The following is a 15,548-nucleotide window of genomic DNA, read 5'->3' on the forward strand; positions in this document are numbered from 1 at the left end:
ACAGCCTAGCCTGGCCTGGCTTGAAAGTTCCTTATCTTCAAGACAAAACCCGCGACATCTTGGGCCCAAGATCTCAAGTCTTGGTAGCCAAATTGACTTTTTGTTTTCTCCATTTTCTCCACTCGTCAGTCCTTAACAAGCACGACATTGCATTATTGTTGCAGAGTCGATGCCCATTTCGAATAATTCTCGGGTCCCGGACATATGCCGATGACTTCCAATCTCTATTGGAATTGGATGATAACGTTGATAAAGCGCATTACTCGCTCCCCAAGGTCTGCTTCAATTCATCGGGACGCGTGGGATGTATCGTACAATTCCCTTCCCAGCAAGTATCGTTCCAAATCAGATCTCGGGTGTGGCACCCATCACTCTCGCACCTGTCGCCAAATCTGCCACAAAGTCGCAGCCTCGCAGTCAGAAAGACCGCCCAGGCGGCACAGTCGTTTCTACTTGACCTTCCTCATCCATTGTCTGCGGTTAATTCTCGTTCCTCGAATTGCGTGCCGTTACTGACGACGATGTCCGTATGCACGCTGGCAACCTCGATAGTTCGATGATGTTCCAGCCCCGGATAAACTGAGAAAGTCCTGGGCGCATGTTCCGTGTTGCATCCAAAATTTCAAGATTCGCACAACCGACAGACTCCTATAGATGCGTTTGCCGACAAAGCGATTCCTCTTGTTTGGACCTGCCAAAGAAAGGAGGTCGACTTGGACCACTGTGTGTGCGGCCACATTCATACCTGTTTGAATCCCAGCTTTTGCACGGTGGAGCTTCAAGCTGAAGGTCAACATGTTTATCCGACACCTGCAACGAGAACACTGCCAGAGCAGCTAAATACTACTAAAACGCCCCTATAGCGAGGCCAGTCCTTCATTTTAAAGGTTATCTAGTCCATTTCACATCAGGTGGCAAGTTCCTCTCAAGCTGCTGATTCATTACTAGTGACTAGTCAAGCATCGAACGAGAGAAAGTGATTGACGGCCTCATAGCTGCCCCTGTCAGCACGGCTGATAATTAGAAAGGATTTCCTGTGAGTTTGGATATTTCACTTTCATCAAATTTGAGTGTCGTCGTCATTAGGGAAATACCCATCGAGCCGAGCCTGCGACCGCTGCGAAGCTTTAAAGTCAAGATTCCAAGATCTCGCCAATCCAACCCGTTCTTGGGAGCAAAACTGCGCAGTGGAGGCATGCCTACGAAGATTCAAAGCAATTCTCAGGTCAACGAATAGGAATCGTTCGATTCGGGGTGTGAGGACGATCAGTGCAGTATTCTTCAGTCCTAGCAGCTCGGTATCTTATGCTCACTATCGTGTGTGCTGATGACGCCTTTCCGATATGCGGTTGCTGCTCTTCACCGTTTACTGACGATCCTCGTTCAATCATATCACCTGGGTCGATTTTGCAGTATAATTGCATCTGCACTTAACTCATTTGTTATGCTCGTTATAGGACCTGTATCTCAATTTCATTGCTGCTGTTAATGCCGTCCGTCGCGCTTTCAAAAGTGCTTGCAGCGTTCTTTATCGCTAATGGGCAGCGGCAAAAAGAGAAACGGTGCATTGTGCATCCATTCGCTGAACCTTTTTGCATCTTTTCACTCTCAGTCTCACCTGTTTCTCCAAGTGTTCAGCCTCGCGATACAGTTATTCTTTTCTCTGTATATCACGTGATTAGATGTCAGGTGAGAAGTGTCTTGGTATAAATATCTCCCCGGCTTCTTGTTGGTCTGGCCCATCTTCCAACGCAGCCTTCCGTTAGAGGGTTAGTATCTCTTTGGAATCCTACTGCAATGTCACAACGGAAGCCCAAAGTTTGTATTTACTCGCTAGCTGTAGTACCATCGCAACTGCCAAACACCATGAATCAGACTTCACGCGTAAATGGTGAGTGCCTCAATAACCACTCCACATAATCCAGTCTTTAACATCGATCACTGTATATGTTTACATTCCAGTTCTCATTATCCCAGTATTGTCCTCCAACAAGATTGTGCTGAAAAATCCCGCGACGAATAAGACACTTATCCAACATTACTTGCGCGAATGCAGCGATGAGATCGCACGTTGGGCGGATCTCTTTATCTTGCTGAGAAAATGTCAATTTATGTCCAAGTTTCTTCTAATTTTGAATTACTGGACTTACATTGTTGCAAACATAAATAGCCGCGTTCCATGAACAACTAGCTCGCACGCATTTACGAGGTCCAACATTACATGTTTGCCAGCCTTCCCTGAGGAAGTTGATACCATCAGAAATAGCTCTTGAGTCCGCACCGTGCCAGTTCTGGCCAGATACAGGGAGACAGTGTAGATCGGTTGGGTATCTCTAGTTAGTCGGTCAGCCTCTAAACAAGCCACGAAAGCAGGGTCGGTACCACACACCTTATCTAATTGCTCGAGGTCGTCAGTAATGGTCCGTCTCTGGATGCCAGCTAAATCGGAAAGCTTGAAGCTATTGTCTTCCGCATCGAGTTGCGCAAAGACTTCCTACAACTCAGTCAATACTGTATTGCTAACTTTCGGATATTACAATATTTGAGAGACATCTCGGTTGTTCAAATCAAGGGCTCTACGAGGACCTAAGGGCAGCTATACTGACCTGGACAGAACCAGTATAGTTGACAGCGACGCCGTTGACCTCTCCAGTAATGTGCAGTTGATCGAGTGTATACCCGTCGGGAAGATCCGGGCTCTGACTAGAGCCGGTCTCAGAAGTAGGCAGAGCGAGGACCAAATTTGTGGCGAGGACTGCGATTGTAACGAGGGCATATCTGGGTATGTTGATGAAGCTCTTCATTGTGGGTGATCGTTTGAAAAAGCTTGAGATCGTTAGAAAGCCAGGTGGAATTGTTCTGGCGGGAATGAGTGGAGTTGAGTTACGTGTTGTTATGGTATTATTAGAAGAACGAAACTCCTTCGGGAATCCTGGAAGCGATTGTTGTTATATTCATCAGATCCTCGACTTGAGTAACAGTCGTGATTCACGGGTCTGTGACTCTGCTTTCAGGTCTGGACTTGAGTGGCATGAATTCAGGACAGGAGCGCTATGATTTGTCAACAATCACGCACTTCTCTAAGCATCCACCTCAATTTTTGGCCAATCTTCATTACTTGGGTCACAGAACAAGGAAATTTTGTTTTGAAGTCGAGGTTTGAGAGCAGTGCCTCATTCAGAGATGTCTTTGCAGCTCTACACCGATTCCGCGGCTGTGAATCACGAAAATCTGCAATTGCATGTAACAAGCCTGTTTCGATTCAGTTTACTTCGTGGCTTTTAGTGGGTCATGTTACTGGAATACCTCTTCAGCGACAGCCAAAAGTCTCCTTTCAGCCTCAGAGTCCTCCTCCACTCTTGCATGCTCACAGATTCATCTTTTCTTGCATACATATGTTTACATGACGGACGCATTCGGCGGATGCTTCACCTGACCTTTACCACCTGCTTTCTTCTGTCACGTTCTCATGGCACGAATTTCTCGTCAGATCTCAGAACACATACGTATTCGAACCTCGTAAGCACAGCTTCGAACGAAGTTCCTTTCCGATTCGCGAGAGACAGCCTCACGACTCCTTGTCAGTTGGCCACAACAATTTCCTGTTCCAAATCGCCCAAATCGTCTTCGAAAACACCACAATCCACACCCCAATCAACGACACGCCCAAGACCGTTCCCAAAATTTCCACCACATTATTCTCAAACGCATGACCCACCATATGCGTCGCACTCACCAGTGCCGAATTCGGGAATACGTACGCGAAGAACGTCACATGGAATTTAATTCCATGTCCACGATCCCTCAGCAGACGCCACTGTCCGAACACACTCAGCGTGAAGAACCAGATTGCGAACCCCCATATCACCAGCCCGACAGCATACGCCAGCACACGCATGATTACAGACACAGTCGCTGCATCTCCTACTTTCGTCACAGGGATAGCTTTAGAAGCCAGGGAACCGAGCTGTATCACGCCAGTGGCAGTGAAGCCAGCTGGACCCACGGACACGAACATGCTAGGTAGCTGGCGGCGGGAGGGCAGGCCGTTGGTCATGAGACGGTAGAGGAACGCGCTGTAGATGAGCGCCGAGACGAGGAAGCCGCAGCCTTGGAGGGTAGTGGCGCCTGCGATTATGGTTTTGGATGAGATGCGAAGGGTGTCATCGGGGGTGGGGACGGAGTTGATGAGAGCTGCGGCCATTGGGGCGAGGATTAGGAGAGGGTAGACGGGAAACACCCAAATAGGTGTCATGTCGCAAAGGGAGAAGTGCTGGGTTGACCATCTGGTTGAGGACCGAGTGTTAGTGTTGTGTAAACAAATGCTTGATCCGACATTCGGAAAACTAGGGATCCTCGCTTAAACTACGTAAACGTGGATTGGTCGATACACTTACAGAATCACATATATAGCACAACTTGAAAGGAATGCCATCGCAGCATACACCCAAAATAGGACTTCCAGACCAGTCTGCAACCACTTCCCGCTACTCGGTACACCGTATTTGGCGAAAGCCATGAGCATCACTCCACAGCTGACTACGCTTGCTGGAATGAACAGTGATTCCGAGGGCTCGAGGAAGGATTGCTTGAATGAGCCCGGTCGCGAGTAGAATCGGATGGTGATGAGAATACAGCAGGTGATGAAGAGTACAATGGTCAGGATGAGAAACATGTTGCCGATGGTGTTGAGGCCTTTGAATTTGAAAGGTACTGAATGAGCATGCCGCGTTAGATCTAAGTATGTATATCAAGGTGGGTAGCGTAGTGGCAACGCATCAGCTTTGAATCTAGGATCATGACTTACTCGAGTTGATGGCGTTCGCTATTCCTCCCGTAGCCATAACCATGGTAAACCAATTCCACGTGAACTTCTGCAAGCGATCCTTCCACGTCACATCCGTAGCGCTCAACCTCTCCTTCTCCATCACCACCCCAGACTCATCGCTGCTATCTTTCGTCTCTTCTTCATTGGGTGGAGAGGCGTTCTCGTGACTCTCTTCGTAAGATCGGATTTCAAGCTCAGAATTGAGTGCTGACTCTTTGAAACGTACGCCGCGAGGCTGTTGTTCGTGTTGGGATTCTGGGTCATCTGAGGATGAGAGTCTGTGCTTGTTGGAGAAAGGGTCGGAGGGAAGGGATGGTTCCCACATGGTCGGTCAGTTGGTTGAAAGAATGAAGAGTATGTGGTTCATAGCCAACGTGAGAGTACTTTTTTGTATCTAGTGGCTCCTGCGGTGCATGTGCGGTTTTGGTCACGACAGATGCAGGTCTCAAAGGTGAAGCTGTCAAGGCAGTGACGTGAGTGTCGTGTGATGGAAGAAATACATCTTCAAGCAAAGGAAGGTGAAGAAGAAGTGTGGTTTGGAAGAAGGGAGATGTGGGGATGTGGAGATATGAGGTATTCCCACTTGTGGAGCAGATACGAGTGGTGGTCCAGACACCGCAATTGCAGTTGCCAGGCACAGACTCTTACTGGTGGGATTTTCCTCGCCATTTTCTGAAAAGGAGGAAGCCATGGTGTAGCAACTATGATGTAGGGTTCAGAGCCTTGTCTCATTCTTTATTTTGCTGTCTCATCCGTCTTGCCGAATTCAACTGATCTGGATATGCATAACAGATGCCGCTAAGCATCTTAGTCGGCACCCTTCGGATGCAAGTGCAGAAAGGAGGCTCTCTAGGCCTGTAATTGGACAAGCAAGCGAGAAACCTGAAAGCTCCACTTGAGGAAAACAATCTGTTTGGTCGGATTCAACGTCGTTTTCTCCTGCCCTGGTGAAAATTCCACTTTCTGTCATGGAATGGTGTAACATCAAGGAGAATTGCCATGGATCGAGTGAGAACCATGCGGTACTGCATTTAGTTGCCGTATTACAGGACTCTGTTCGAGCTATTTCCTTTTATCTGCTATTCGAGGAAGTCGAAAGAGGTCAGTGGTATAAATAGTTCCAGATTCTTAGATTTCGTGAGAGTATTAGGCATGGGAGACTTTGAATTGTAAAGACATGATACAGAGTAGTCAAACTTGTCAGATGGTATCTGGTATCATTATTCATGCAACGCTTTTTAGCATTTATTTTGGTCGTGATGCCAGCTACCCCGCGCATGACACTAATGTTTCTCCGGGAGACATTTCTGGAATAATATCGCGTGCTGAGCAATGGTTTCTTCTGTTGAGAGCGAGAGTCACACTGTCTCGGATGAAGAGTGCCGTGCACGAAAGCCAAGTATGGAACATCATATTCCAGGTGCATGGTTGCCCCTTTGGCAGAGATATAAGGCTGGAAAAGAGGCTCCACGGACTGTCGGATGTGTTTTGCGATGCTGATTGGTGCCCCAATATAGTTGATGCAGTGTTCGGGTCTAGACCGTGAGAATTCTCGGCACCGTGCCCAGTTACACACGACAGCAATTTCCTGGGGAGACATAAAGATGATGGAATTCCCTCACTGTTTCCTGCTTGTGGTTCTCTTCATTCATTCCGATTTTGCTCTTCCAAAGCTCGGTAAAATAGATCATGACCGCTACAGCAGCGGTTATCTTCGCCCACAAATAAAGACAGAAGCACTTCGCACAGCTGGTCCATAATAGGACACCGTGCCATGAAAGTTAGACAAGACATACAGCACACCCCACACAAAATCTCGCCCAGGAGTAGAGGTCTACAAGTCTTCTCTTTAACCTGAAAGCCAAACGACTATAATTGCGACAGGTAGATGATGCGTCAAAGCCGGGACCGCAAGCAACGACACTTTTCGCACCCAATCCAAACGCCAGCTAACAAATCTAAAAGGGAGTCCCTGACATGTGGTCAGAATTTGGAGTCTGAATAGCCCAAGCTTGGTCCAGCCACGCTGGGGGAAACACGGGGAAGGAGTTAGTTTGCCCTCCAAACCCTCCATCATGGGCTGCCAATGGCATCGTGGAACCAGATGCCGAGAGAGGCACATCAGTCATGAGCGTTAGAGGCGATTGGATCGACTGATCAAATGTAGGGATTTGGTTCCCCAGACCCATACCCATCCCAAGCCCTACTTCACTGCCGATTTGCGGGTGTGGGGGAGCCATTGGATGCGGAGGAGGCCCCATCGAGTAGTCCATGGCTTGGCTACCGTTTATCGTAGCTGGAATTGGAAGATGTGCCGAGGAGATCTTGTCAAATATATTCTTCTGATGGTTAGCATCGTTACGACAAGAAATAGGTGAGTTGAGATGATCTTACCCCAAGAGACACGACGCATCTGGCAGCGGAAGCACTTTCAGATGATAGCCTGATAAGTATCTCCCGGCCCATTACAGCAGCCGCCATTGCCTCGCTTGCTGTCGGGTCGCTTGCATTACCCAGTATAAACATACAGAGGGACATGACTGCGAAGAACGTGATGTAGACAGTGAACCAATATGCTCCAATGAGCAACCCATGGGTGTCCATCTGCTCTACGATCCATACCACTTGCATGGAAGCGGTGACACACGCCGATGCGCATGCATAAGATCTCATTTCTGGGGCCTCATCTGGCTTAGCCCGTACAAGATGCTGTATGAATGGCCGGTACAAGACCATCTGGACGTGAGCGTAAGCCAAGCGCAAGAGGAGCTGCAGCCTGAATTTGTGTTAGCCCGTGTTCTAGAACAAGTCATTGTACAACCCACCCTAATGCCTTCGGTGACGTGGGAGCAGCCACGGTTGGGGGTTCCGCCACGTTCCGGAACCAGTCTTCTAATTCGGCTTCAACGTTTACCACGCGTGTATAGTCAACTTGATAGGAGGAGCACTCTCTACTGAGCTGCTTTTGATTAGGATAGATACGTGCTACGACATTCGCCATGATCAGCAGTAGCTTGGTATGGGCGTTAGCAACTGCCATGATCGACGTGTGGCCGTCCGGCATAGGAATAATGCCATCGGCTGTAATGAATTCATCGTCAATGTCTATTGGCAAATCTTGATCAAAGTCCTCGGCTCTGATGTTTTTTGGTAGGCCTAGCATTGTTGCGACATATGTGTCCATCGTTTGCAGCACCCAGAACGCCCTCTTTCGGACCTCCTGCTCGATGGGATCGAAGAACCTCAGCACGAGTGACCGATGTAGACCCATACGGAAAGCAGATGCAATTGCAACGGATATATACGAGTAACAACAGTGCATCAAACCCAAGGACTGGAAATAGATTACCATGCAGAGAATGGTCTGCAGAGACGTAATATCATGACAATCCATGGCATCAATCAATACTTGCCCCGCTCGGAAATATTTGGCCCTGAAAATATTTAGCAAGATTTGAGGAGGACTGGTTACGTCGAAAGCACTTACCCTTTGGCTTTATCGACCTCGCTGGAAGCTGGCTGATCGTCCTCACTTGGCTTTCCAGCATATAGCTCACCGAGAGCGAGGGTTACATAAAGAAGAGACATGAAATCTTTGTCTTCTGAAGTATACTGATCGGGGCTTATTTCGTAAATTCGATCAAGTCTCTTGTCAAAAGATGGTTTGTGAATGAACCTCAACAGGCAGCATGCGTCTCCAATGGCGATGGTTGTTAAGTATGTCGCTACTGTCTTGGGTGGTAAGGCTACATTCCTTGATGACTCCAACGGCGTTTCTGGCTCCACATTGGAAGGCGAGTAGCCTCTGGGTGGAAATAGTGCTGAAGATATCTCTTTTTCCGTATCTCGGTTGAGCAACTGACAGCAACGCTCACTGATCCTATCAAGGAACGCCAGGCCAGAGAAGTCTCCATGGTAGTCACAACGTCCCATACCGTCAATGTCGAGCCGACCTGTTGCTTGAATCATGGTGTCCAGAAGCTCTTTGTCCTTCGAGTGGGCTCTTAAGAGTCTTTCTGTCGGGCGCTTTGCAATTGGCGGCTCAATGAAAGTGGGCAAAACATGAGAGGCATGGTCTGAGCCCAGCACCCGTTTGATGTTGATGCCAGGTACGAACTGCACCAAAGCATATTGAAGCCGCTCTATTTTCTTCTCTAGTTCTTCAACGTATAGTGGGCCACCATACCGGGCCTTTTTGTCCGTACTGTATGTACATTCTAGTCAAGGTTAGCAAAACAGAAGCAGGAAGCAAATGTGGAGGCTCTGCACTGGAAGCCTGACATGCCCACATACCTTGATTGTAGTTGATGCAAGCCTCACAGGGCTGTTCTCCATCGCACTTGATCTTCCTCCCTCGGCAATCATCACATGCCTTCCTGATACGCTTGCGTTTGGAATCTGGCTTGTGGTTGGAAGAGTGATCTGATGATTCTGGTACGGCAGCAACAGAAGCTGGAGTTGCCATTGCTTGTCTTGTCCTATTAGAGAGGCTGGATAGCACTATAGTCTTCCTGTAGGAGAGGATAGAGCGTATCAGGACACATCAGACCGACGCAATTCCAGCAAGGGCAGAGATCAAGCGAATCAAACAATGTGCACAATGCACAGTGGGGTTCAGACAAGAGCGGTCTCTGCAACTGCTGTGGTGTGTTGACTTTGAGAGGCGTGAAAAGGGCAGGTCTCGCTAAGGGTGCTTCTGCTAATGGAAGCTTCCACTCGCCAGGAGTATGCCGCGATGACGCAGAGGAGGTCAAGGGATAAATAAAGAAGCAAATGCCACGAGGAGGGCTGTGATAGTTGTGCTGGGGAGGGGAGGGGAGGGGAGGGGAGAGAGGAGAGGGTTGATTAAAAGCAAGGTGGGTCAGGCAAAGATAGGCGTCGCCATTGTTAATAATTGAGTCTCCAATTGTTAAGTGTAGGCAATCCTTAGCGAGCAGTCTGTTCCCTGATGTCCCCATGGGAAGATGGAAAACTCGTCATGCCGGATCTTCCAGTGCCAGGGACTTCCAGAGTTTCCCCGCTTGGGAAGAATTGGCCAATGGGCTCCCCGCTGTGAAAGCCCCGCCGGGCTCAATACGGCCTACTCGAGTCCCTAGCGAGCCCTACTCGCCCTACTCGCCCTATTCTCCGGGTCCAAACCCCACCCAAGATGCTGAGCCTCGCTTCACGGAATCTCGGATGCTGAGGGCTTGAGACAGTCTCGTCGTGTTTCTGCGCCCAATAAGGGCGGACAGAGTCATGACCCGTTGATATGGTGGCATGTTTTCCCTCGGCACAGATCCAGTTTTCTCCTTGCTATCGCGATGATTTGAAATATGAGTGCCCAACAGACCCAATAGTCTTGCATAATTGGATTTGCTCTCCTCTCGTTAGCGGTAGGAGGTGATTGTAGGTGGTAAGATGTTAGTTACTTTATGGTTATCTGGGTTTGCAAGCTTCGGCTGAAAGAGTCTGTCAAACGGCACAAGCAACTGACAAGGCGAGCTTCGCTTCGCATTGGTCAGCACTTACCGAATTTGGAAGACTTGCTGCAGCCAGGACGTTAAAAAGGGAAGAGATCAGCAGCAAGGAGAAAGGGAAAGGCAGTGCTATGTATCAGACAGGCAGGCTGTTTGTCTGTTGATTCATTTCGAGGAAACAGCAAATGCAACTAAAGTCATGCTGGTTGCGAGAGTGCGGGGGTTGGAGAAAACTGGAAAGCATCCAAATCTCCAACCAACCAATGTGAGTCTCACGGCACTATTGAGTTGACGTGATTTTTGTGTAGAAGCGGGAGACTGTACCGAGGCTCGTCCATAAGTCCTTTGATAGGACGTTAAGGCTTGCAAGAGATACAACTGGAAGAAACGGCATTCAGCCGGTCATTACTTACACACAAGCAATATGAGAAATAACAACTAAACGACTACTTAGCGAAGGGTTCAATATACCACAGTGACGGCAATGGACAGCTTACCATTGCCTGCGTGCGAATGAGTACCACACCTCCGACCAAGCCCCGATTGAAAGAAGAGAAGAGCGCAGATAGTGCAATTTGTTGTACGGGTAAGCCGCTCGCAATGATTCTTTTGAGGGTACCCCATTTTCTGGGCGACGAAGTCAAAAGACATTGCAGCACAGACGGAAAGGGGGATGTCAAGTCAACATCCAGCGGTCAAGATGAACGTTAAGATGTCATCACATGACAGGCATACATTGATATCTAGGCAAGCAGCCATAAAATGATACCAGCTCGCAATTGCAAGGATATGCAGAAAATATATGTACAGGAATAGAATAGAGTGTACATCAACCCGCACTCGATCTTCAAACCTTCAAGCTCCTCAACTCTCCTTCTCGCTGAGACGAGTTTGCCATTCACTCATCATGCCTCACAGGCATCATCTTCCGCTGCAGCTGAAGGAGTAACTGTTGGTGCGGTCCTCGTTTTGGTGGAGAAAGTCGTGTGGTGGTGGCCATGCTTGCTCCTGGACTTGGACCATGATCCAGAGGGGTATCCCCCTGTGGGATATCCAGTGGGGAGAGCCGTTGGAAGGGCAGTCTCGCCATCGGTAGGGAACAAGGCTGTTGGGAAACCTGTTGGGAAGACGTTGGTTGGGAAGGCAGTTGTAGGTCCCTCAGATGGGAAAGTGGCCGTGATGAAGTCAACGGACTCGGTGCTAGAGCTTGCAGGTGCAGGAGTGTTGACAGCACCATCAGCTGATGAGGTAGCTGGCACTGAGACAGTGGGCTCTGCAGTTGGCTCGACTGGAACAAGACTCGAGTTTGGTGTTGCGATTGCGGTGGTATCGGCGGCGGTTGAAGAGGGGATAACTGCTTCCTTGGTTGCACTTACAACCGGTGCAGCGCTCGAGCTGGCAACAACAGCTGCGGATGAGCTCGAGACAGTGGTGCTTCCACCTCCCATGCTCGCACATGCGAAGCTCATCTTGGTGACAGGAGTTCCGGAACTCTTTGGCTTGCTCAAATCCCAAGTCATATCGACATACGGCCAGCAAACCTTGTCCGTACCGACATTGGCGATGTCTCCACTGACGAAGACCTTGGTGTTAGTGACAGCTGCGCCGACTTTGGCGCCAGTCTTATCGATGACTTGGAATGAGGTTCCAGCGTAGGTGCCGCTGCAGCTGAGGGGGACTGGTTCACATTTTGGGCTGGTGAGAGTTTCCCAGGTAACGAGGGCGAGGGAAGATGAAATGGCAGCCACGTGAACATTTTGGTGGTCGTCAGTCTCTGATTTGGTGATCCAGTTTACCTGAGAGTCTCCATCAGCCGCACCGACCGTTGAGGAAGCTTCAGCACCTGTGAGCTTGTTCTTGCTTGACATGGTTGAGATGGCGACGTTGTGGTTTAACCAACGTGGGCTACACTGGGTGTATGGAGCTCCGAGCCAGGCGTTCGTCGTCAAATCTACTGCTCCGCGCGATTGCCAGGCGAAGACATAGTTGGTACTTGAAGGGAAGAGGGCCAAGTTGGAGTAGGAGCCAGACATGCCTCCCATAGGCTCACCGCTTACTCCGTTGGTGGTGTTCTCATTCGCAATTTTGACGCCGGCCATGTACTGGGTATCGGTGTTCAACCAGATCGATCCCTGGTCTTCGGCGCAGATGGTAGCAAAAGGTGGTGCGTCGGCAGCCTCGATTCCGATACCAGTGTTGTGGGAACAGCCAAATGTGCTTGACGAGGGGATTGTTTGAAGGGCACCAGCATCGTTGACATACTGGATAGAATCTCCGAAATGACCAGACGCGCTACCAGTGTAAGCTGGGCGGAGTGTTAGTAGAGAAGGTAGGACTGGACAAGGACTATTACCTGTGACAACGAAGTAGGCGCTGTAAAGTTTGGCGGTTGCAGAGTAGACAAGATCGCCGTTCGCGTCTGGAGTAGCAGTCAACTAGTCCAGTTAGTCTCCTTCTTCACTTATACATACTTAGAATCACTGACTCCTTCTGACTTATGAACACCTGGTCCGTTAAGTGGTGTTCTCCAGGCTTCCGCTCCATTCTTATACCGGATGAGAGCCACGATTGGCATGTTGTTAGTTGGGAGATCAGTCATTCCAGACGCATCGATCGTTGCCATCAGGGCAAATCCATCATCGTGAGCCACCAACCCAGCAGCCTCATAGCCTGGAATTGTCACGGCAGTACCAACAGCGGTGAAAGCTGTCGTATCAACCTGCTGCACGACGACATTCTTCTTTGTCGAGTCCAAGTACGCAAGGAAAGCGGACTTTCCGTCAGGAGAGACAGCGAACGGTGTTCGACGATGGTGAGGAAGGCCGGTCCAGTATGCTGCGATGATAGGATCGAACGAAGTCGAGAGCGTCAGCGAGTTGGGGAAGGAAGAAATGCTTGGCTCAGCAAGGACAGTTGAGGCACCAGCCAGAAAGAATGAAGAAAGAAGTGAAAAACGCATTGTGCTTATATCGTTGAAAGTAAGGACTGACTGAGCACACGTGCTCCGAAAATGTTTTCTGGAGGGAAGAGAACGAAAGTAAGTTCTGAAAGGTAGGATGAAGAGAGAGAAGGAATCTCAACGCGGCCAGGGAGAAAGAGACTTATGAAATATCGTCACTGACCGTGGCCGCGTTCAATCTACGACATGTTGGAATGATGTAAGTAAGCATCAATTTCGTTCCTAAACTTTGTGGAGCTTCTCGGTGGAGTTGCCCTATGGATGAGGGAGATCATGTCTTGGCCGTGTGGAATTTCCGGGTCGAGACAGCAGACTCGATGGAATCTGCCCAGTCACGGAGGACTCTCTACGTTGAAATCAACCCAGTCAGCAATGATGCAGGGTGATTTCTGAATTCCGGTGGGATAGCCCCTTGAGATCGCTGAAATTGGATGTTTCGAAGCGTCTAGATGCGAGCTGCAGGGTATAGATCTTGAAATGAGAAGGTCCTGTTGGGGAATCGTGGAGACGGAAGTTTAAGGATTGCGGGTGGTAGTTATCAAGTTGAAACGTTGGAGGACCCCGGCGCTGCATTAGGCGAGATTCAGGGGCAGCTGGTTTCTTCGCGCAGATTCTAATGAAACAAACGGAAGATTTTTATTTGCACAGCGTTGCATAAGTCAAGGCTGGCTTCAATGATGTATCGATGGACTATTTCCTTGGGCGTGTAAGAACTGGATATAAAAGTGTCAAGCCGCTGACTGGGCTGGGTGATTGAGACTACGAGCGCGACTTCGATGGTCACTAGCCTCTCGCCAAAGCCAACCGAGTCCAATTTTGTTTGTAAACAATTACTCCGTCCTAGGCCTTGCAGATCGACGGAAGTGTTTGTATCTTCGGAATAATTCCAAACTCAATCTTTCATCGTATCATGTTCAATTGTTGCAAATTGCCTGGGGAGATACGTAAGGAGTCCGCATGCGTCCTTTCATTTCAATCCAACAAAACTACATTTAATTACCTTGTGCGCTCATGAGAAAGGTCTCCAACCCATGCCGCAGCTCTATTATGTTTTCATGACTTGTCCAATACATCGACCGGGCTCTTGGAGGTGAAAACAATCCGTACTTACGAAATTTTTTCTTTACTTCGCTGCCTGCTACATTTCTGCCCGAGTCTTTCTTGAAGGCGTTGAAGATTTACCGGCATTGCGATACCTAATGTCATGTCGCTGATCATTTCTACAGCATGAGGCGTGATATAGGGAGTATATGGAGTAACGATCTGCAGTGATACTCTGGACAGCCTGACATTTGTCTAGGTAAGCATTTCGTGGCGTGCTATTCTGAGCTTTTCTCCTTATGGTAGGGATTGAGCTCGGCGACAAAACAGCTCCCTATTTTCACCGCGAGAGCTCAGAATGGGGGTTGACATTATGTCTCAATGCATTGAACGCAACAAAATTAGCATATCTTACCAGCCCAGCATTTCAAATTTGCGTTCATTGACAGAGAATACTAGAATTCACAGTCTAAATAGAACAAGCCAAAGGGGAAATAACCAGAGATTTTGCCATGTTCAGAGCCAAAGAGGATTGATTCTATTACTTTGGCAATCGAAGTCCCAATGAACTTGAAGGAAAGCCGCCGTGTATTCTCAAGTATCAAGCAATAAAGATCCAGTACAAAGAGGGACACACAATCTTCTATCCATACACTTTTTCCCTCTGCCTAAAATCGCTCGCCATTCATATTGCATCTCTGTATGTCGAGTCCAGCTCAACAGCAACCAAACACATCAATAGCAACAGACTTCACTCAACGCTTCTTCCGTCTCTGCTTGCTAGAAACAGCAGCATCCAAGGACTGTTGGATTGCCGCTGCTTTCCGGTCTTCCTCTTCCTGCCTCTCCCTCTCCTCCCTCTCCTCTTTGTTCTTGCGGCGTTTATTTTGGCTAGCCACACCTGCATCGACCATCCTATCTTCAGCTGCAATTTCGTCTTCCAGACTATTATTGCTCTCTCTATTCTCTGTAGTCATTTTGAAAAGGATGCTACATGTTGATGGCGTTAGTTACAAGTCATATAAGATGTGAGATAGATGCTCGTACTCTGGTGAACCGGTGTATCACCTCCTGCAGAGGTCTGATATCCTTCCTGGAATGTGAATAACAATGGACGATATATGATAGATAATGTGGTAGTCTGCGTCTGGGATGATGAAGGCAAGTAATCCGCTGTATGATTTCCCCGTTTGTTTTCTTAGGCGATTTGGATATTCGGTGAAAATAAGATAGTAGATGATCTGAATGGAATAGAACGTGG

The 15,548-nt window shown here is 48.7% G+C and overlaps 5 protein-coding genes across 5 annotated transcripts; all 5 read right to left on the reverse strand.

The window, feature by feature from the left end:
- Positions 1-1,928: 1,928 nt before the first annotated feature.
- ONS95_003828 (uncharacterized protein) lies at positions 1,929-2,804 on the reverse strand (the record flags this gene model as incomplete). Its single annotated transcript, XM_058497158.1, has 4 exons — positions 1,929-2,093; positions 2,151-2,333; positions 2,390-2,494; positions 2,607-2,804. 4 exons carry the CDS (start codon positions 2,802-2,804, stop codon positions 1,929-1,931), a joined length of 651 nt encoding a protein of 216 aa, XP_058353101.1.
- Positions 2,805-3,568: 764 nt separating this feature from the next.
- Positions 3,569-5,153, reverse strand: ONS95_003829 (uncharacterized protein; the record flags this gene model as incomplete). The annotated part of the gene is made up of 3 exons (XM_058497159.1): positions 3,569-4,286; positions 4,398-4,713; positions 4,808-5,153. The coding sequence occupies 3 exons, from the start codon at positions 5,151-5,153 to the stop codon at positions 3,569-3,571; spliced, it is 1,380 nt and encodes a 459-aa protein (XP_058353102.1).
- Positions 5,154-6,786: 1,633 nt separating this feature from the next.
- Positions 6,787-9,293, reverse strand: ONS95_003830 (uncharacterized protein; the record flags this gene model as incomplete). The annotated part of the gene is made up of 5 exons (XM_058497160.1): positions 6,787-7,167; positions 7,223-7,604; positions 7,654-8,262; positions 8,316-9,045; positions 9,122-9,293. 5 exons carry the CDS (start codon positions 9,291-9,293, stop codon positions 6,787-6,789), a joined length of 2,274 nt encoding a protein of 757 aa, XP_058353103.1.
- A 1,899-nt stretch (positions 9,294-11,192) lies between these two features.
- ONS95_003831 (uncharacterized protein) lies at positions 11,193-13,246 on the reverse strand (the record flags this gene model as incomplete). Its single annotated transcript, XM_058497161.1, has 3 exons — positions 11,193-12,592; positions 12,641-12,722; positions 12,773-13,246. 3 exons carry the CDS (start codon positions 13,244-13,246, stop codon positions 11,193-11,195), a joined length of 1,956 nt encoding a protein of 651 aa, XP_058353104.1.
- A 1,796-nt stretch (positions 13,247-15,042) lies between these two features.
- ONS95_003832 (uncharacterized protein) lies at positions 15,043-15,264 on the reverse strand (the record flags this gene model as incomplete). Its single annotated transcript, XM_058497162.1, has 1 exon — positions 15,043-15,264. The coding sequence occupies one exon, from the start codon at positions 15,262-15,264 to the stop codon at positions 15,043-15,045; it is 222 nt and encodes a 73-aa protein (XP_058353105.1).
- Positions 15,265-15,548: the final 284 nt, after the last annotated feature.

Source organism: Cadophora gregata (assembly GCF_030347475.1).
Source record: "Cadophora gregata isolate MNR1 chromosome Unknown scaffold_13, whole genome shotgun sequence".
In the NCBI taxonomy this organism is placed as follows: Eukaryota; Fungi; Ascomycota; class Leotiomycetes; order Helotiales; family Ploettnerulaceae; genus Cadophora; species Cadophora gregata.